This window comes from Lagopus leucura, unplaced genomic scaffold (assembly GCF_019238085.1).
Source record: "Lagopus leucura isolate 7727_CA_CO unplaced genomic scaffold, USGS_WTPT01 Super-Scaffold_100004, whole genome shotgun sequence".
In the NCBI taxonomy this organism is placed as follows: Eukaryota; Metazoa; Chordata; class Aves; order Galliformes; family Phasianidae; genus Lagopus; species Lagopus leucura.
In genome coordinates, this window is record NW_024962264.1 from 4,036,913 (window position 1) to 4,057,985 (window position 21,073).

General features: G+C 37.7%; 1 protein-coding gene across 2 annotated transcripts in view; it reads left to right on the forward strand.

Moving 5' to 3' along the window:
* Window positions 1-21,073, forward strand: part of TLL1 (tolloid like 1) — a 132,752-nt gene that overhangs the window by 66,896 nt on the left and 44,783 nt on the right. For both annotated transcript variants that reach the window (XM_042871945.1, XM_042871946.1), the window contains exons 6-9: window positions 8,178-8,356; window positions 10,100-10,205; window positions 13,113-13,237; window positions 18,718-18,833. In XM_042871945.1, the coding sequence (XP_042727879.1) occupies window positions 8,178-8,356; window positions 10,100-10,205; window positions 13,113-13,237; window positions 18,718-18,833 (526 nt within the window). The remainder of the gene's footprint in view (window positions 1-8,177; window positions 8,357-10,099; window positions 10,206-13,112; window positions 13,238-18,717; window positions 18,834-21,073) is intronic.

Below are 21,073 nucleotides of genomic sequence, written 5' to 3' on the forward strand. Positions count from 1 at the left end.
TCAAAACATAGCATATCTAATGAAACAGAAAGTGGACACAGCCATATATGTGGAGGTTCACATGGCAATATCTATCTGCAGACGTCTCAAATGGTGGTGATAGTACACTAACAACTGAAGTGCCTTTGAGCCTTTGCAAACTTCAAGGATATTTTCAAGGAGCATAATGCATTACTTCTTGCAGCAGTTCATGGGAAGCTCTGCCCAGGAAGGCTGTGATGGAAAAAAAAGCATATTTGAAATAGAGGAATTAGTTATCAGAGGTAGAAACACGAGCTTTCTACAGTTGAGAGTTTGCATTTTAACAATGGGTGAGAGAAGTTTTTGTTATCGTAAACCTACAGGACTGCAAAAATAGCTGAGCACCCTTAAGATGGAAAGAGCTGTATCTATGATGTTCTTGAGATTTGCTTGTCTAACTTGTTTTTAAAAACATGCAAAATGAATAATTCACAGCCTGCTAGGAAATACATTGCTTCAGTATCCTTAAAATAAGAACTTGAGGATATTGGTGGCAATAGTTTTGGTCATAACAAAAATAGGGATTTGTTGCTGCAGTTGAAGCTCATCAACTTTTCCTTCTCACCATGACCACAGAAAACAAATTATTAAAGGACTTTGTCATATTCTTTGAGACTCTTATTATGTCCACCCTCAGTTCCATTTTCGTTTAGGCTACAAAATGTCCAAATCGTTTAAGCTTTCCTGCCAAGTCATTTTTTCTAGGACTTTGATCACCTTGTTATTCTCTTAAGAAATTCTTTTTTGACTACTCCACATCTTTCTTGAAACTGAGAACCCAGAAAAGGACACACTTGTCCGGATGAGTCATTACTTCTGCTCAGCCAGCGCTAGATCTAGTTCATGTTTTGAAATCTCTCTGTTCTCTTAGGTATCTCCACGATCTGCTTCTCAACGCCTCCCACCTTTGACTTTTGGTTGCCTGGGACATAACTGCCATTACACTCCTTAGTTCTTTCCACAGCCCTGATACTCGGTCACCAGTTCCATGCTCAGCACGCATCACCTTTTGCACATTTCTGGACACTTGATAATGCTATATTTCCTTTTTTATATCTCTCCAGTCTGTTCAAGTCATTGTCAGCTCCAGGCTTATTTTCATTGTGTTTAGCAGTCTTTTCTCAGACTGCAAGTTTAAAGATCGTATTATCAGTTTTTATTTTGTATAGATGTATTCTTTCTATGAACTTCATACTCCCTTTTGTAATAGACTTCTGTAGTTTACTTATGAGCTTTATGTGGAAAGAAAATTAGTCTTTATGGCTAGAGGCCTCTTATCCATCACTCCATCATCTCCATCACAGTTTCGTTTTCTGCAGTCTTTAACAGCAATTACTTGTCATGATGTATTTTTTATGATTTTGAGAGCAGTTAATTATTGAAAAGATGTTTCTGAACTAGTTTGAATTTTTAAAATTATAGTAGTCATTTGTACCCATTAGCTGCAGATGTGAAAGTAAGAATACTGTACTGTTGCTTGTGATTTTTCTACCAAAACAGCGTACGTTGGAGTTAATATATGCTACAACAAATTCTGATGCAGATAGCTGATTAAAGCAAGTAAAAAAATCTATTCTGTAAGCAGATTCCAAACAATGTTTGTCTTCTTCATGCTCGTGTTTCTGCCTATCAGATAGAAACTGAAGATAGTATATTTCTCTGTCTGCGAAGCCAAAAAAAAAAAAGGGGGGGCAGCAAACTTAACTGGCCTCTATTCACATGCTCATAATAAAAGTTCTGAGTAAAAGTTCAGGCTTCTTTTTATATAGTGAGACAAAAAATAATAAGGAAAGAGAAAAGAACAGTTAGTCATATTGTTCTAGTACTTCAGCATGCCTTTGATCTGACTTTGTGGTAACTTTTTTTCTCCATCAGAAGACTTAATTACTTCTTGTGACAAACTTGAGATAACTTACTGCCATCGGTACTGTACCCACAGGTTTGAGTATTTGACAAATCTGTCTGAGATACAGAAAAATCAAATCTCTTTCATGTTCTTCTGTAAATGTTGTAGAATGAAAGGCTTCTGTATGTTTTAACTTTTTTTTTCTTTTAAGTTGCTACGATATTAATACACACTGCAGGCTTAAGTTGGCAAAATAGGTAGGGTCATTACCTTACATATACTTTTGCAGCATTTTTAGCTTGTAGAAAGTTTACCTGCTCTGAAAGGTGCACAATCACTTGTATGGGAAGAGAAATGCTTCAGATCATCCTCAATAAACTTTTTTTGTGTGTGTTGGATTGGTTCTTGCTCTCAGGTGGTTACTGACTCTAGCAGCTGGCACTCTTCTGTCCCAAAACAGCCAACGCTGCTCCTCTACAGGTGGTGGCATGGCCTGCACAATGGGTGGTAGTTATCCTCTTCAATTCTCATGAGCCCTGACATGGTGTATTAACATGAACTGAAGGATTAGTACGCTGGGATGAGAAACTGATAACTAAAGAATGCATTCTAGTAGCTGTCTGTGATACTGGTGTAGTCATCTCCGTCAAGCTGATGAAGGAGCAGTAGCCACTTCTGCTCTCAAAACAGATCTTAGGACTATGAGTCAGGACATTTAGTAATGAGCACTGATTGATACCTGCCATGAAGCTGGGTCAAAGCCAGTATCTGCTTTATATGGAATATAGATCTTTCACTTTGTGTCATCAGTAAGCAATGACACACAGTCCTAGCATGCTCATAAAGTTCTGCAGCTTTTAATCCACAGCTTCACACAGTTAGTGCCATGGCAGGCTGATGTTGTGGTCTGTTAAGGGGCAAGTATGCCGTTAAATCCCAAAGAATGTAATAATGCAGCTTTCTTAAAAAGTGCAACATTGTGACCCCATGAGATTCTCTTCCTTTACAATGATTTAAGAGCATCTTAAGGAGTGACTGTGAAACAGTATTACTTGAAAGAAAGAATGTCCCGCTCCAATCACTTCGCTTTCTTTGTCGTTTGTTTCTCTTTGCACACCATTATTGATCAGCTAGACCAATTACATGGAATTAGAGATTCCTAAATAGTTACTGTCTCTAACTGCTGTCTGTTGCAATAAAGATTAAAGAGATCAGGAGCTTTAAATTGTCAGTTGACTCAGTTTAAGGAGCATGACAAGTGCTGCTGAAGCGCAGAGGAGTCTCCGCCCTTTGCCCGAAGCACCTGGGATCAGCCTCAGGATGTTGCAACTTATTTCTTTCATATGTATATTTATTTACTTTAGTTTTTCTTACCTTTTGCCTCAGTGCAGTAGTTGCAGTGATCAGAACGTTGCAGCTTAGTTGGACGAATCTGATGTGCTTGACATGACACTCAACCCAACTAATCCTCATGACCTTCTATGAGTGTGTACTGATACTGTTATTTTGAGACTCACGTTAATTCTAATTCTCCTTAGGCTGTTAAGCAATACTGAAGAAATTTATTGATAATTTCTGGGAAGAGCTTAAAATCTGCTAAGTAAATATTCAAAGGAAATTGCCACATGCAGCTGGCTGTTCGTTGTGTTTTGTTTTACTCAGTGGGCTTATTTTGTTTCTAAACAAATGCTTTACAGTTTATCTTCACCTGCAAATACATACCTACAGACATACACATGCACATTCTCTTTCTGAGTATTTAGAACATTAGTTCTAAATATGCCAGCACCTAGGTGTCCTAAGTATTTTGTATCCTACAAGATGCAGAAGCATTCTGTATCCTTTTGTTTCTTTCCATTTTTGTTTTCTAAGAAGAAAATATTTTTTTGAAGTACCCATTAAGATACCCAGAGCCACTAAGCACGCTGGTAATGCCCAAGTTCTCCTTGTTTGCAAACTTTTTGATCAAGTTCAGAAGGGCTGAATACAAAGCTGTGCAGCTGGGATGTGCAGCTCTGTGGGGAAAGTCCTCAGGCAGCAAGTTAGGTACAAGGTGGCCCTGGCTGCAAAGGGAGCCAGCAGCACCAGAGGCTGTATGAACAGCCTTTCATGAAAAGGAGTTGTCCTTCTCTGGTTGGCACTTTCTAGATGATAGGTAAACATTACATATGAGAATGACATTAATTACCTGCAAGGACTTTAGCAGCGGGCTGCCAAGGTGCTCAGGGGTGTTGGCCCTGTGAGGAGATGCTGAGGGTGCAGAATTACTTCACATGGCTTCCAGTATATGCAACAGCAGCCTTCAGTTCCTACAGAGAAGGAAACATGAAGAGATAGATTCCTTATGATGATGCTTGGTGGGAGAATGCAAGCTAACAGACAGAAGATGAAGAAAGAATCAGACCAGGTATATATATATTTCTTACAGTATGGACAGCCAAACATTGAAGCTGGTTGCTCTGAGAGGCTGTGCTGTCTGTCCTTTGACATTTTTAAAGCTCAACAGGATAAACACCTGAACAGCTGTCTTCTGACTTGATATCTGACTGTTTTAAGCAGGAGGTTGAACTAAAGTGCTTCACAGATCCCTTCCAACTGAAATTAAACAAAATCTGGTTGTATTTTTTTTTTCTTTCAAATTTTGTACTTTCCCCAAATGTAGAATTTTCACTGACTGTATGTGTTTTATACTTTTCTGCCTATAAAGTAGGCATCAAGCATAGTTCTTTTGTCCAAGACCCATATAATATAATTACCTTAATGATGTGCATAACTTTAACATACTTAGAGAAGCATAACTCATTAATTTCAACTAATATGGAAATGGTGACATACTCTGAAAGAATGTGGGTTACTTCATCTGATTGATCTAGTTTTCTGCCATGTCTTCCTGTATGTTGCCAACGTGAGTGCTGAACCTTAGACTTACTTGTAAGCACTGAAAGCTAAGGATGGGTATTTTCTAGAAGATTTGAAGTCTGGGACCTAGGGCTGTGCTTAACAAATTAATTTGGTGTACATAATGCAACTGCCTATGCCAATAAATTCAGAATTCAACACTAATTCAACACTGCGACCAGTTCTTTAGTGTCTTAAAATTAATGAAGTTTTCTGAGAAAGAAATTTCTGCGGATTCCGCAACTTTTGGCTAAGTCTGTCCTCAATCATTCCCCCAGCAATGGGATGTGACAGTAAATAATATTGTGTGCAAAATTTAAGAACAACAACAAATGTCCTTTTGGATCCAAAGCGTTACTATTTTACAGACACCATACTAAACATGAGCGAATGAGAGTGTATGAACTTTGGTAATTTACTTATGCTAATAGAGAGCTATTCAAATAGTTAAGGAACTAGTGAAGAATAAGTACCCAGACACAATAAAGACACTGAAAATACTGTAAAGCTTTAATTATGTTTGCATATTGACTTGGAGCGATAATATTTATTCAGCAAACTGAAAAAAATGTTAAACAAAGGCATGTCAACAAATTAGGTGCAAAGGTGAAATCCACCGTGGAATCATGAGATAAAGTAGTATAATTACTCTAGATTTTTATTTTATTCTTATTTATGCTCTTCATCACTCCATTTTATTGCCTGTGTTGTATTCTAGGGTGTATGTTAAGGCAGTACTTCCACTACTATTATTTATGTCAGTGCTTATTTCTATACCAAATATTGTTCATACTTGCTTTTTATTACTGTAGTTTATACAGAGTATGGAAATAAATGCCCTCATGTTATTTTCTTTTGTTATGGTATGGAGGTGTAAACCTGCAGTGCATAGAATGATGGCAGAAAGTCTGCATTTCCTTTGCTTTTAAAGTAGTCACTAGTGAACACCTTAAGAAATTCAAGCGTGAAAGTCACATTATTGCACAACCAGAGCTGGAGCACAGAGCCCAATTCTGTACTTAGGCCAAGGAAAATGGTGATTCATACCTATGCTTGGAACTGCCTAAAGCAGGAAAGAAAGAGTTATAAATTACGTTTGTTTTGAGGGTAGGAGTGTTTTAGAACCAGTCAGGATAAATCTAGAGGAGGGCACTAAGATGATCAGAGGGCTGGAGCACCTCTTCTATGGGGAAAGTTTGAGGGAAATGGGCTTGTTTAGCTTGGAGAAGAGAAGGCTTTGGGAGACCTCATTGTGGCCTTCTAGTACTTGAAGGGAGCATATAAACAGGAGGGGAAATGGCTGTTTATGAGGGTGGACAGTGATAGGACAAGGGGGAATGGTTTTAAACTGAGACAGGAGAGGTTTAGGTTGGATATTAGGAGGAAGTTTTTCACTGAGAGGGCAGTGATGCACTGGAACAGGTTGCCCAAGGAGGCTGTGGATGCCCCATCCCTGCAGGCATTCAAGGCCAGGCTGGATGTGGCTCTGGGCAGCCTGGTCTGCTGGTTGGTGACCCTGCACACAGCAGGGGGTTGGAACTGGATGAGCATTGTGGTCCTTTTCAACCCAGGCCATTCTGTGATTCTGTGACAATTAATTTTCCAAGCGGTGTTTTTAAGACAGCTTTGGAATTCTTAATACAACTCTCTGAGGTTGTTACAATAATGTTTACTTTATAAAATAAATGCATTGCTTTTATAATTCTAAGGTATTACTGTCATTTTTTTGGATATTGCTATCCTTCATTTTTCTCAGCCGTGCAAAACCAGTATATGTTTACTAAGGATATATATAACAAGCTGAAGTGTCATGACTGTATTCCCCTAATATTTATATTTGATGGATTTAGTGGGTTGCTTGTTTGTTTGTTTGTTTTATTAACAAAAATCAGTGAAACAACCCAATTAAGACTGACTGACCAGCCAATTATCCAAAGAGACAACTCTACAAAACCTGAAAGGGAGCCAATTTTGGAGGCTGTAGAGTTTAATATACGATTGAAATTACTTCCATGGCTGCTCTTTCTTTATTGACCACAGATATGTATGAAGGATTGGATCAAAGTCCACGCTAACATAAGCCTCCTCAAAGAACAAATACAACATAAATGTTGGACATCCGATTATTTTTTTTTTTTTTTAAGGAGGAGGAGGTGGAGGTGAACTTCTACTCTGCACAGTTCTATTCCATCTGAAAGACTACAGAATTACAGAGCAGAGATGAGAAAATGAGTTATTGTTAAGGAATGTAATGTCGGCTTGTAACAGCTAGAATTTTTTGAGGTGAAAGAGAATGAGTTTTAGATTGTTAACTCTGAAATTGTCTCAGATTTCTGCAGAATTCACTCTCTTCTCCCTTTCTACGGTTTTGCTGGCTTAATCAGCAGATGTCTTTTCTAATGAAAAAGCAAGCAGACATCTCTGATAAATGTTGACACTGTGAATGCTGAAAAGGTATAATTTGTGAAAGCGCAGAAGAAGAGTAATGAAACACAAGAGCACTTGCAAAGCATATTTCCCTTTTTTTGGGGGGGGGGACGGGACAGGGGGGTATGACTTTCTGGGACTAACATCCTAAAAGTTTATATTGCAAGAAAACAGGAGTGGTAGAAGAAATGGTTCACTCCTATTAAGATCATTCAACCTCCTCATACAGAGTTGTTGCAAATGACAGTATACATCATCCACAGACAGATAAACAGAAAATATAGAAAACATGGAGAGACTGTTAAGAGGCACCACAGGATATTGCATTTCTGGCAGGATATCTTCTGCTGTTTTTTCAACTGTGCACTAACAGATACAAAATGACTCTTTTAATGGGCTACCATTTCATTTGCATCATTTTATAAATAGAATTAGTAGGGAAGGGTGAATTTTCAGATCAAAATATAGGAAACTTACCAGAACTGAGTGAGCATGGCTACAGTGAGTGCTTTCAAGACACACAGCAGAAGTATAGCATGGAGGAAAGTGTGTGCATACATTTTCCTGTTCCTTCTGCACGTCTTTTTTGATGGTGTGTGGGCAGGAAAGCAGTGATGTACATGAATGAGATGGTACTTCAGTAAAGTGGACTTCATTAATTCTTTGAGTGCAAATGCATTATTGTGTCATATGGAAATACAAGACCACAAGGGACAGTTGTGCTAAACACAGCTAACATCTTGTGGAAGGCCTTGAATAAAAAATAAAACAATCCATAAATTCTTCATAAGGTATTCTGAATAATAAGTAAGTTGTCATTCCAGCATTAGCTCTAGGTTTTGAGAGACTTCAGAAACTTCACAGTGAGTAGTTCTGCTGGTTTTTTTTGTTTTTTTTTTTTTAAGAAGGCGTTTTCTCAGATTTTAACTGAACTTCCTAAATAAGAATATGAGAACATTCATCTTTATTTGTGTTTTAATTGCAGGTGCTGTTCTTATGTGGGTCGAAGGGGAAATGGTCCTCAAGCTATATCTATTGGCAAGAACTGTGATAAATTTGGTATAGTGGTCCATGAACTAGGTCATGTTATAGGCTTTTGGCATGAACATACACGACCAGACCGAGATGACCACGTCACCATCATTAGAGAAAACATCCAACCAGGTGAGATGTTCTAATAAACGTTTTTGGGAAAAAAAGTGTTCATTTTTTGCTGTTTACTTCATTTGCTTGAGTTTTTTAGAACTGAATTGCTCTGTAACGACAGCTGAAATAAGCATTTGTTATTCCTCTTAGCTAGACCAATCTTAAGAAGATTCACAAATATAGTACTGCAACTAAAATATAATTTTTTCTTAAGATCTGGCCAAATAGCAAGCCGTGAAGTATCCTTGGCTAGGAGAGAAATAGTAATCACACTCAGAAATTTTGAAGGAAGCTATTACAATTAGAGCCCTTTAACGTCCTATTTTTCTGTGGCTGAGAAAGGCTTTTACAGTCATACTGAATGATTATTAGAGACATGCTGATACCTGTTAAGCTGCCTAGCAGGTTGAGATTTGGAAGGGAAGCTGAACACTTTGAATCTGTGACCATGTTCCCATCATATTCAAATCTGAAACTCTGTTATCTGTGTTGGAAGGAAACTAGGCATGCTCCATTTGCTTTGTTCATAAGTACACCTGGTCTTTGTGAAATGCTGATTTTGACCTTTTTGACCATTCTCTGCAGGGTTTGAGAAGGGATGGAATTAATGAGTGTCTAATGGTAGCTTAGATTGTCTGTCCTTCAAGAAAATGTTTTAAAACAAAATAGTTTTGGGGTGCAATAAATCTTGCGAGAATCCCCTCCACAACAGTGAGAGTGGAAGGGATTAGATCTTTTAAGGTCCCTTCAAACCTAAGCCAGTCTATGATTTTCCATCTCAGAAACAGCTGGAGGAAGTCTGGCAGCTAATTCACACTTCCAAGAGTCTCTGAAGTCCTGAAATCCAGTTCGCACATCCAAGTTTTCCACCTACTCTCTTTCCCATCAACTTGCATAGATGCTGTTCAAGTCCTCATCTGTTAGGTTTTTTTCTCTGATGGGGAAAATAGAGCATAGTGTCATCCTCTGCCTCCTGCTTTCCCCTTTCAGTTGTCCCTCTAGTTTCTGACTGAAAATACTTCCTGTGCTGTCTTTTGTGGATCACTTGTTGAGCTTGCATTTCACTAAATCAGATCATGACCACCAAAGTATTTTTTTTCTCTTATATTACAGAGAAGAAGTTGATAAATAATGTTAATCCTACTGCAGTTGTTTTTTCATTTGTTTGTTTTGCAATACTGCAAAATGAGTATGAATTGGAGTAAGGAGTGCTTTGCGTCCCTGTATGAATGATTAAGTCAAAGAATTATGGATCTGGAATTATGAGCTGAATATTATTATTTTGTTCTACTTGCAATTTAAATTGCAAAAGCTGAACTCCTGAAAATGTGACTTACTTGTATTTGCAATACATGGGTGCTCTGCCTGCAATGAAGTAAAGTCACTTTAGTATCAGTCCAGAGAATCTAAAATAAAGAGGATTCTTCAAAAGCTCACAGCAATTATTATTATAATAATACTATCATCAGCTGGAATTAAGAAACAGTCCAGCAATTTTTCCAGATTCTACATGAATTATAGCATAATGTTTGGAGACTTCATGGATTATGTGAATGAGAACAGTCTTTCTAAATATCAGAGATTTCTGAGATGCCTGCTGTCTTGGTTAATAAAAGCACACAGTTACTTCCAAACGATGACTAAGAGTTATGAATGTCCGCGAGTAATCAAGTTGGGATCTTTGATGTTTTTCTTTTCCTGTTTGGTTTTTAATCTTCTCAAAAAGAGATATTACAGGGAATAATTATCAATCATCCTTAGGTCAGGAATACAACTTCTTGAAGATGGAGCCTGGAGAGGTGAATTCCCTTGGGGAGCCGTATGACTTTGACAGCATCATGCACTATGCCAGGAACACCTTCTCAAGGTTGGAGTCTCAGGTTATACCTTTTGACTTTTAATTCTATTCCTCTCTGTGAATGCTAAAAAATGTGAATTTATTTGTTTACTTAAAATTATTTCATAATCATTTAAAATATTCCTTGTAGCGCAGTACACTTACAGCAGTAAAAACACAGCTTGTTTAAGTCAGAATAATTAAATTATATTTTGGAACACATTTCTGCTCAGTTCCAAAGCATCCTATTAGTCTTGTTTTGGTTCTTTAGATTTTAAGACAAGATAATCTAGAATCATCATTTCATAGTGCTCGTCTTCTTTTTGTAAAACTTTGTATTCCGTGCATGTTTGTATTTAGAATAACCAAATGATTGAAATGATGAAGTGTTTTAAGTATAACATGATCTGCTCTCTTGGAGAGAAATGTCCTTTGATGCATGACTTCTGAATAACTGTGGGTTATGCAACTAGAACACTTTATGGTAGTAAGAAATCGACCATGCAAACCGCAACCTTTGCGAAGGGCTGCAGCCAACCATTTAGAGCACAGGCTGCAGTCCCTTCTGTGTTGTTTGTACAGATTGGTACTGTCATCAAAACCTTATAGAAAGATGATCTGCTTTTTTCCTCCTCTTGCTGACAAGCCCACTCCAAACTTCATGGGCTTGCTCTGAAACGCTGAATGGATTTGAGAAGCTGTACAGCAAGCTGTTCTCCTAGGCTAGAAAAAGGAGAGCAGGAGTCTCACCTGATTTCCTGTTGTATTTCATATCAAGTTGCAGTCCAACTTTTTCTACTCTGAAATTACTAGAGTAATGTAGATTTAAGAAAAGCTCTGAAAGAAAACCTATGCAAGGACCTGATGGCACATCACATAAAGCAAATACAGTTTTCTTTGAATATTAAATAAATTATCCCCAGACAGACTGAGATTCAGAAATAAACTGAAGACCACCAAAAACCTCACCAGAACATATTCAGCATATTGGCCAGGAAAAACATGGAAATTGAGCCACATGAGGTAGATATTAGTCATATTGCTTAATCCAGTTACAGATGAATTACCTTAAGCTGTAAAAAGCTATGTAAAATAGAGAAATTTAACAAGCTGGAACCCTCCAGAGTCTTAGGGCAATGACAGCGTAAGATAATTTGAATTCTGGGCTCTGATCTCACCACTTTCCAAGCTGGCAAAAACTGATAGTGCCATGAGTAGGCATGCCCTGCCCCAAGGTGCAGTAGGTTGTTAAGTCATGCTGTTTAAAAACAACCTTCCAAACCCCGAGGTCATGTATCAATTTTCAGTAATTTATCTTGAAAGCATGAGTCATGCCCAGCATGAAATATTGCCAGCTGTTTGTTCTTATAGTCTACTCCGGATAAGTAGGAGAAATTGCAAAACTTGATGAAGTTCTGGTTGCACATGATAATGCTGCTAATGCTTTATTAAAACTGTTACCAGTTGTTCTTTTTTTAAAGCGCAAATCAGAGTAGTGCTGAGCCATCTGAGAGGATCGTTCTCACATTTTTCAAAACAGTAATGGCATCTGTTTCAGATTGTACCAAAAATCAGTGGAAGATACAATTATGATTTAAAGAATAACTTTTTTTTTAATTAGTAACGTCCCTTATTTCTAGAAACTGAATAATATCATAAGTACTTTATTCTAGAGTTCAACATAATGCAATGTCCTAAGCTGATTGATTTTTGTTGTTTTTCTTTTTTCCAAAATCTTTAGTGATGCCATCAGAAATCTGACTGGGTTAAGAGAGCAATATTTTGAGTACCCCAGTACTCAAAGTTGTTCGTTTATTGTCATTTAAAAAGTGATCTATTTATCATTTATTATCATTTAAAAAGTGATCTGTTTTAATTAACAGCATTCATAACTACAAAGATCCTCGCTATGCATTCATTTTTTGGACCTACAATCCACATGTAAAAACATCAGTTTTACTTTTCTGTACAAGCCCTGCAAGGACAAAAGAGAGCATCCAAAAATTAAAGAACAAGAGAATACAAAAACATATTCATCTATTAAATTCCATTTTATTGGATTTTATGGATTTTCAAATCCTATAATATGAAAACAGAACATCCTTGTACTTTCTTCTCTAAAACTGACTTCAGACAACCAGAATATTTTGATTCATATCTAGAAATGGGGATATTTTGAATGAAAGTACACATTTGGAACAGATGTGCTTCTCTATTACTCCTAGTCATTTAAGGTAAATATTATGGAAATCACTTATGGTAGGTAGACATACATTGTTGTAGAGCAAGCAGAATGTGGCAAGCAAGCACTTGTATTTTAATAGCAGCAGCAGCTAGAGTAGAGTAAGATCTGTTATAACATCTGACAGAAAAATGGTCTGACATTAATTAAATAAAAGAATCCAATAAAACCAGGAATAGCTTCGCTTTACTGGCTGACTTCTTACTGCACTGGCGAACAGGACTGACTTTACTTGCTCTTACTCATGCAAGTCAAACATTAAGGCTTTAAAAACTTCATTAGAAGTAGGAACTTTGTGATTAAGAATTTTGTGACAGGGACTTATGTATTTTTATTTATTTAATTTTTATTTCATTTTTTCAATATAATGAGCTGAGCTGTAATGCATTTTCCCTGTGTAATCAAAATAATAGTAAGAGTTTTCCTTTCTGTTGTCTAGCAGAAATATAAAAGCTTTCACTGATCTACTGAAGAAAGATTCTTTTTTGATAATTTTGCTTAAGGTTTGGTCAGCCCAATGAATTTTTCTGACTTGTTTTCTCTATTTAAAGTTCTGCATTTTACCCTCTTACTTGTGCCAAATGTAAATTTTAGGTTTACATAATAGCATAATTCATGCATCAAACTCTGCAAGTTTTATGACAGAAACCTGATAGGGTTTTTGGGGTCTATTTTTTATTTTTATGTTTTTTTAGGGGCATGTTTCTGGATACCATTCTCCCTTCCCGTGATGATAATGGTATACGACCTGCCATTGGCCAGCGTACCCGTCTAAGTAAAGGAGATATTGCACAGGCAAGAAAGCTGTATAGATGTCCAGGTATTGCACCACAAACAAACAAAAAACACATACTAGCAATTGTTTGACTTCATTTTTTTTTTCAAGAGGAACGATAATATCTTTGAGTCAGTTGCTTTATTAGTCTGTTTCCACGTTGGCAACTGACGTAGGCAGAAGAAGAGCTGAATCATGAAATATCTTTTAGGTAAGGTCTCTCAAATGCAAAGCACTTAAGGACAGATAAACGACATGAAACAACATTTAGTTTCATTCCATTTCAGTATGTTTTCCTTAGCTGTTCAATGATTGGAAAAGAAACACTTAATGGTACTTCTGGTTATGTATTTGCAGTGTAAAGCTTCAACTGTACAATTAGGTGGAGGAGTTGCTTTTAGTATACGTCAGGTCTGGGGTAATGTTTGTTTTGAATTTGAGTGGAAGGCAGAATGAGCAAATCAAATTGTTAAAATCAACTCTGAACTCAGTGCAGCTTTCTCAAAAGTTACTACAAGCCAGCGTAACTAAGTTGTAAACAATCTTTAAACAGAGCTTTTACAACTCTCTTCCTCCTCGTGGGGGTTAATGAAGTCTCAGTAACTTGTTTAAGTCAGATATATGGCTACTTTTTACCACCAGATCAATGCACAAGGACTATAAAGACGGTCAGGATTGAAGTGAGGGAGCTGCTTTAGGTTTATATCAGCATCAGCACGATCTGCTGATGATCTGGGGCTTCTGATACACATTGTATTGCTGAAGGATGCTTTTAGTTTGTGCTGCAAGTACATCAAATTATAACTGTCTATATGCAGAGATCACACACAGTGTTTCTGGCTCTACCAGGGGATAAAGTAAGACATTTTCTTTAGCAGTTATCCCTTCTGGATTAAGTTTTGTTTTGTTCTTTTGATAAAGACTGTACTTGAATAAAATTATTCTCCCAGGTAGCATTATTTCTAATAAGAGTATATGGAGAGCAGTTATTTTGTAAACACAGAGAATAAGTATATATTTGATATAAGTTAAGCTTTGAAGGCAAAAATAACACATGGAATCTGGATCGCTGTGAATATAGCTGGTGTCTTGTATCCCTCTGATTAAAAGTTAGAAAGAAAGAAAAAGAAAACCGTCAAAAATCACTTTGGCAGTTGAGTGCATAGATGACACTCTTATAACTCGAACGTGCAAAGACAGAATGTGCTTTTTGAGCTGAAGTTCTAGCAGTTATTCAGAAAAAAAAAAAAAAAGTGCTTTTCATATAATTCATAAACATGTATGATAATAATTGTCATTTCTTTTGGTGTTTGCACAGTCTTGTTGAAAGTTAGTTTCATGTTATTGTAAAAACATCGTTGCTCAGCAGTAGTGCACACTATAAAATTTGCAGTACTGGTGAACGTGTTTCAGAGGGGCAACAAAAACGATGATTGGTTGCAGGATCAGCCTCCTTTTCTGTGCTATGCTTTGGCAGACTTTGGGATAAAACACACTAGTTTTCTAGCCTTACTTTGGTGAGCCAGCTTGTAAAAGAGAGTTTTAAGAGAGAGAGGGAGAAAAAGGCTGAAGGTTTTGGTACAAGTTTTACCCACTGTACTCTCTAACATCACATTTTTTCAATTCATTTTTTTTAGTTACTGAATAACTCATGACACAAAGTTAAAAACCACCCCGAGAAGACACTCAGTAAGGAAAGCAGCTCTGCAAGTTCAGTGGTATTTGTGATCTAGTAAACGTTTCAACAAATAGCAAGGCTGATAGTTTAGATACTATGCTTTTGATTTTCGTGGAACATACATGATTTACAGTTTACAGCAGTAACATCCATGACATTGTTTTTGGATATGTGCTGTATCTCCTGTTTCAGACAAAACATGTTAATCATTGTGTCTGCCTATGATAGCACAGCAGTGAATATTTCAAACATAAATAATATCTGCATTTTTTTTTTTCACGTGTTCAGTTTCTTTTACTTCAAATGTAATACCGTGAAAATACAGAAAATAGTGAATCAAATCAGGCTTTTGCAGAGAAACTGGCTTCTTAGGTGAAAAACGTTGCAGTATTGTGTATGTTTCATTTGGAGTTCCAGATGCTCCTACAGATAGCTTCTGGCTGGAGAAGCATTTTCTTGGGCCCATGAACATAAAGCTGAGCTTGGGGATGCTGGAGAAAAAAGCTGGTCAGCTCAGTAGTGAGATAGCTGAGCCTCTTCAATAGCTTTAAGTAGGCAGGATAGTCAGGGTCATTTGTCAGAAAAGGACTTAGTGACTGAGAAATGGGTTTGAGGTCAGTGAAGCTGTCTTTCATGAGCTGAGCAAGTGCTGTGAACAGCAGGTTTGATTTGTTTTTATGTTTTTCTTATGATGCTGTGTGTATTGGCCAGATGAGAGTGGTGGTGTACTGGCTGCACAGTTAAGCACTGGCAGGCTTCAGCAATGGAAATCACTCTCTGGAATATAATCCTGGTGTTTGCATCTATTCCTAGTCTTTGCAAAGAGGAGAAAAATATTTTCCCTTTCATTACCACAGGAAGGCCCATCAGAAGACGAGGCTTCTCAATCTGTAGATTGGCTTTTGGTTGGAATGTGTATGGGGGGGCAGTCGAAGTGCCATTTCTGTAAGTGATCTGGACTAGCGAAAGTTGAAAATGCAATCAATTTCTTCCACGTGAAACATGCTAGAACTAGATCTGAGGAAATGGCCATTACACTCTTATTACTGCTGCCTTGCTTTCTTAATGTGGAACTACAGAATCGTGGAATCATTAAGGTTGGAACAGACCACTAAGATCATCCAGTCCAACCCCAGCTCACCCCCACCATGCCCTCCAACCATGTCACTCAGTGCCACATCTACCCATTTCTTGAACACCTCCAGGGACAGTGACTCCACCACCTCCCTGGGCAGCCTGTGCCACTGCACCACCACTCTTCCTAATTTTTCCTAATACCCAGCCTTAACCTGAGTCCGTTGCTAGTGGATCGTAGCTCACTGAAATACACAGAATATACTATTTTATAAACTTAATCACAAATAATGCAGTTGTACAGTCCAGTTGCAGAGATAAACCTTAAATTATTTAATGATAAGATGTTAAATGTTATAATAATCACGGACCCATTGTAGAGAAATGTGCTTTTAAGCAGGAAGTACCCAAATAGCAACTTATCAACAACAGCTCTGGAAGCCAGCCTGGTAACTCTGATCCCACAGATAATTAATTCAGCTATTGATTAGTATGAGCTGTTCTTGTCACATATCCCTTGAGTAACCAGGAATTTTTAATTAAATCCTGTGAAATATATAAAGTCCAACCTTATTTTATAACTTCTGCTTGTGTTGATTCGTAGTAGAAGTTATCTGATTAAATTTTTTCTTATGTTTTTTTGAAAATTTTGATTTAATAGAGAGCACCCATGCATTTAATATGAATAGCAGTGAAATCACTGAGTGAGCTAGCTTTATGCTGTGTATCTTTATTCTTCAATTCTTACAAAAGGGAAACGCTCAGTGGCAGCTACCTGAAGTACATAGTTTGGTGTCTGTATACAAGTTCTCTGTATGGAACACAGCAAAAATAAACCTGCAGACTGAGAGGAATTCTGAACAGTTTTCAAAGGTATTTTTCTCTGTTAGTATGCTTTTATAAAATGAGTAATTTAAGGACTGTAACATAAGGGCTAGTTATGCCAGGATCTTCAGATACGATCCGATTTCTAAGTGTTCTTCTGCAGAGCCAAGAGTTGGACTCGATGATCCCTATGGATCCCTTCCAACTCAGGGTATCCTATGATTCTTCCTTCTGCCCTTTTTCTAAATGCAGGGCTGCATTTAATCTGACTGTGTTCCTTCTGAGAGTACCTTGATGCAGCACAGCCTCCCTGAAGCCATGCATGGAGTGGGGGAAGGAATGAGAGAGGGTTCTTTGTGCAGCGGGCAGAGCATTTGGACTCAGTGTCTCTTTGGGTTCTGCTTTCCTCTGCTCTGTGATAGCTGTTTTACTCTTGGCCTTCTTTTAAGTGCTTTACATATTCATTGTAAGCTATGATACAGCTCAGTAGCTCTCAGGGAACCCAGTACAGCACTCTGTAATTTATTCAAGTTTTCATGAATTGTCATGTGAAAAATAAATTGTGGTTAATTATGGGTATAGCATTTTCACGGGGAAGGTTTTATATAGAAATAATTATTTAGCACTGAATACCTTTTGTATATATGTCATTTCCTGTGGAAGCTTGCAATTTGGAGAGAAAAAAACATTTATTTTTTTTTAATGAGGGGATAAACTTTTTTTTTTTGTCCATTTCATTTCTGAAGGACATGGTGACAGTAACTTGAGCTATTAAATTTTTGGGAGGCTGCACCAGTCTTTTTCTTTCCTCACAATAACCATTTCGGTGTCAGAGAGCATATTTAATGCCTTGAATGTAGCTTATGCCTGATATTACAGTGTCGTTGTCAGATTACATCTTAGAAGCATTTTAACACGACAGCCCTTACAGCTGCATTGTCTCTTTGTCATAAACAATCTTTTGTCTGCTTTTATTTAAAGATTTTCCAGATCGTTTATAATTCATTGAGATTTTGATGATACATTGCTTCACCTGCTGGCAGTGCTGTAATTTGAAAGCACTGAAGATCTGATTACGCTGTCAGTCACGGGATAATACTCTACAGTTCACATGTCTTATATCACACCTGCAGATCAGCAGGTGAAACAACTTGATTGATGGTCAAAAAGATGACTGACTGAGATGTGACATCCCACCAGAATCAGTTTTAATGGGAGAGAAGAGCAGGAGCTTCTAATGATGTGTTTTAGTGTGAAGGGGAATTACTGATCAGTCAGCTAGCAGATTGTAGCATGATTGACAGGTGAGATATGAGTGCTGAAAGCTTTAAAAAGAAGCAATACGAAATCTTTTGGTCTTTTAGGACTTTACGTTTGCTTTGCTTTGTTACCCTCACCTCTGCAAATCATTGTTGCAAGAGATTCTGTTGAATGTAGGATTTAAGTTTTCTATGCCAGTATAATTGTGCGATTTTAGGTAAGAGCAGTCTCTCATGTGGGCGAAGTACTGAAATAAATGGAGCCTCTAATGAAATTGCAATGTGGTGCCAATCACACTGTGCCAGTTTTTGTTGTGGTTTTGTTTGAGCTCATAAAGGATGTGCCTGAGGGTGGGGCTAACTTTTTTTTCCTGCAAAATGAAGTTACACGTATAATTTTGCAGTTGACTGGCAGCAGTGACATTTTTAAGACTGCTCTAATTTTGGTTAAGTCAGCAGACAGTACACAAGTGAAGCAGTTCATGGAATAAAAACATCCTGTGTAAAATGGAATGAACGTCAGATTGGCTTAAAATCTCTGTTTTGAATAAATCATAAAATAACTAGTCTGTTTTCCATTCTGCATCTGCAGTGAGTTAAATGGGTTCTAAATAGATATTGGAAGGACACATTTTTTTTCTCTTAGGCACATTCAATTTCATATTTTTACTGTTTTTTGATTCTTTCAGCCTGTGGAGAAACACTGCAGGAATCTACAGGCAACTTTTCTTCTCCAGGATTTCCAAACGGTTATCCTTCCTACACCCACTGCATATGGCGAATCTCTGTGACCCCAGGGGAAAAGGTATTTTAACATTCTCTCAGCTAAAGGTAGATGCTATTTTTAGAACAAAATTTTGTCTTTGTCTAGTTTTTCACTTACATTTAAAGGCTTGAGTGACAGCTGAAAGTGACAGTAAGCTGTAGAGCAGTGTTTTGAACGGGATTGTAAAAGATCTGCCATTGACTTGACTGTGGTCTATGGGATTAGAAACGCAGATTCATCCATTTGGTGGCTTTCTGTGTGAAATGAAATTCTGATTTCAATCTGCTATGTGTTTGCATCCTGGAACCCCTTCAAAACTGGTTTCCAATGCTGCTGGTCCTTCAGCGTAGAGATGGAAGGGGCAGTGCAGGCTCCTGGATGGGCTCTTCTGCAGTACGGGCTGGGGCAAGTTTTGCTGCCTGGGGCTGGGAACTCCTTTCTGTACTGAAAGAGATCTTTTGCAACCTAAATAAAGGGAACAGAATTTCATGTGAGATATTCTCCTATGTCATTCTGGTGCATGTTCTTTTAATTTCCATATATCAGTGTCAGAAAAATGCGGCCCTCCCCCCCCCCCCAAAAAAATATATATATACATATATAGAGATTGGCCTGGGGAGAGCCGTAATGTGGGGAAGGAAGTGTGCCATGCTACTGAAAGCAAAACCTGTTCTTCTTGTGTATGCTAGCTGAATCTTGTTTTAAATTATTGGCTCAAATATTAGCCTGCTTCAGAATAAATAAGGACAGAGAGAGGAACAGCATGTTTCACCTGAGATAAACTATGCAGGAATATATAAATACATTTCTTTACTAGAAGCAGTAGCCAAACACAACTTAAAGCCTGAAATACAGGACTCTGCATCTTCTTCAGTACTGGAGAATCCAAAGAGGAGAACACAGCATTTGCCCCAAGATATTCGGTTCTCCCACTCAGCATTGGACATAGTTTTTCCCCAGCTGGATTTCTTTCAGGTTAGGGTCCTGGAAGGCACCAAGAATATGTGTCCCTGATCTGCTAATATTTCCTGAGGAGCTGTAAAAGCATTTGCCAGTATGAAGGATGAGAGCAAAGTCATTTGGAATGTATTCACCCTCCTCTGGGCAGGATCCAGAGACAGGAGGAAAAATAAACATGCTCAGAGGGTGTGGGTGGCTCTGCAGGTTAGCGGGGAAAAACAAATGAAAAGGTGAATAAGAAAAGGGTTGCACAAAAGATGCAAATTAATCTGGATAGGTAATTTTATATCCCCATTATCTGTGTTGCTTCTTAGACACTGCATATTGACAACCAAAGTGGTTTAGGTTTCTTTCCTTTTTCTCAGTTAAGAAAAATGGAAGTATTCATCTACAGTTACTATTGGCTCCTGGAAATAATTTTTATGTATGAGATGGAAAATATATGTAAAATTTGTAACATACTCAGAACTTTGTGCAACCATAGTTGTGGACATCAGTGCAACTGTAATACACTTGTAATGCTATTATCGTGTCTTGAGATTGGAACCACTGCTGGAGCTGTACAAGCTTAAGCCTCTCTCAAAATCAACCGTGTAGGGAGACCAGCTCCCTTCCCATTCTAGCCTCCCCTCCAATGGAGAAAAAGATTAAATCTTGTTTTCTAGTTGCTGTCTGACGTGATATGTCCTGTCTGTAGGGCACTGTTCTGACCTCAAGCTCTTATAGTCTCCATAGAATTCAGCAAGAATGACGTGAATTCTATTTGTGCTAGTTCCAAAAAATCTGTTTTGTCAGTGCTATTCCCACAGGAATAGCATCTTATTCGAAATAAAGGATACTATTTGCAGCAAGTACATGATGTGACTATCAGATAACAGAAAAGAGATATTAACGTTAATTAATGCATGTAGCACAATACCTTGGGCACATGTATTGTGCTTGATCACAAGTTGACTCAGCAAATGTTTGGTAACATTAACGTTATGAAGGGAAATAGGTGTATATTTAAATTTATGTCGTCTTTTGTTTGCTGTTTTGACCCTAACAGATCTCAGAAATATTGCATGGGGGTTAGAGTACGTACAAGTACATCACATCGTGTTCTGAAATGTCAGTGAGCACTTTAGTCACCTAAAAATAAACTGGAAAAGCATCGGTCCAGATTGTCTGGCTCTTGTCTCTTATTTACTGAGATTTAGCATTGGACTGTTTGAGCATATTTCCCTATTCCATCCGTGCTGCTTTCTATAAGTAGAGGCACCTCTGATCTTTGGCAGGAAATTCAAAGAAGGATGGGGTTGCAGTAGTGTACAGTGGCT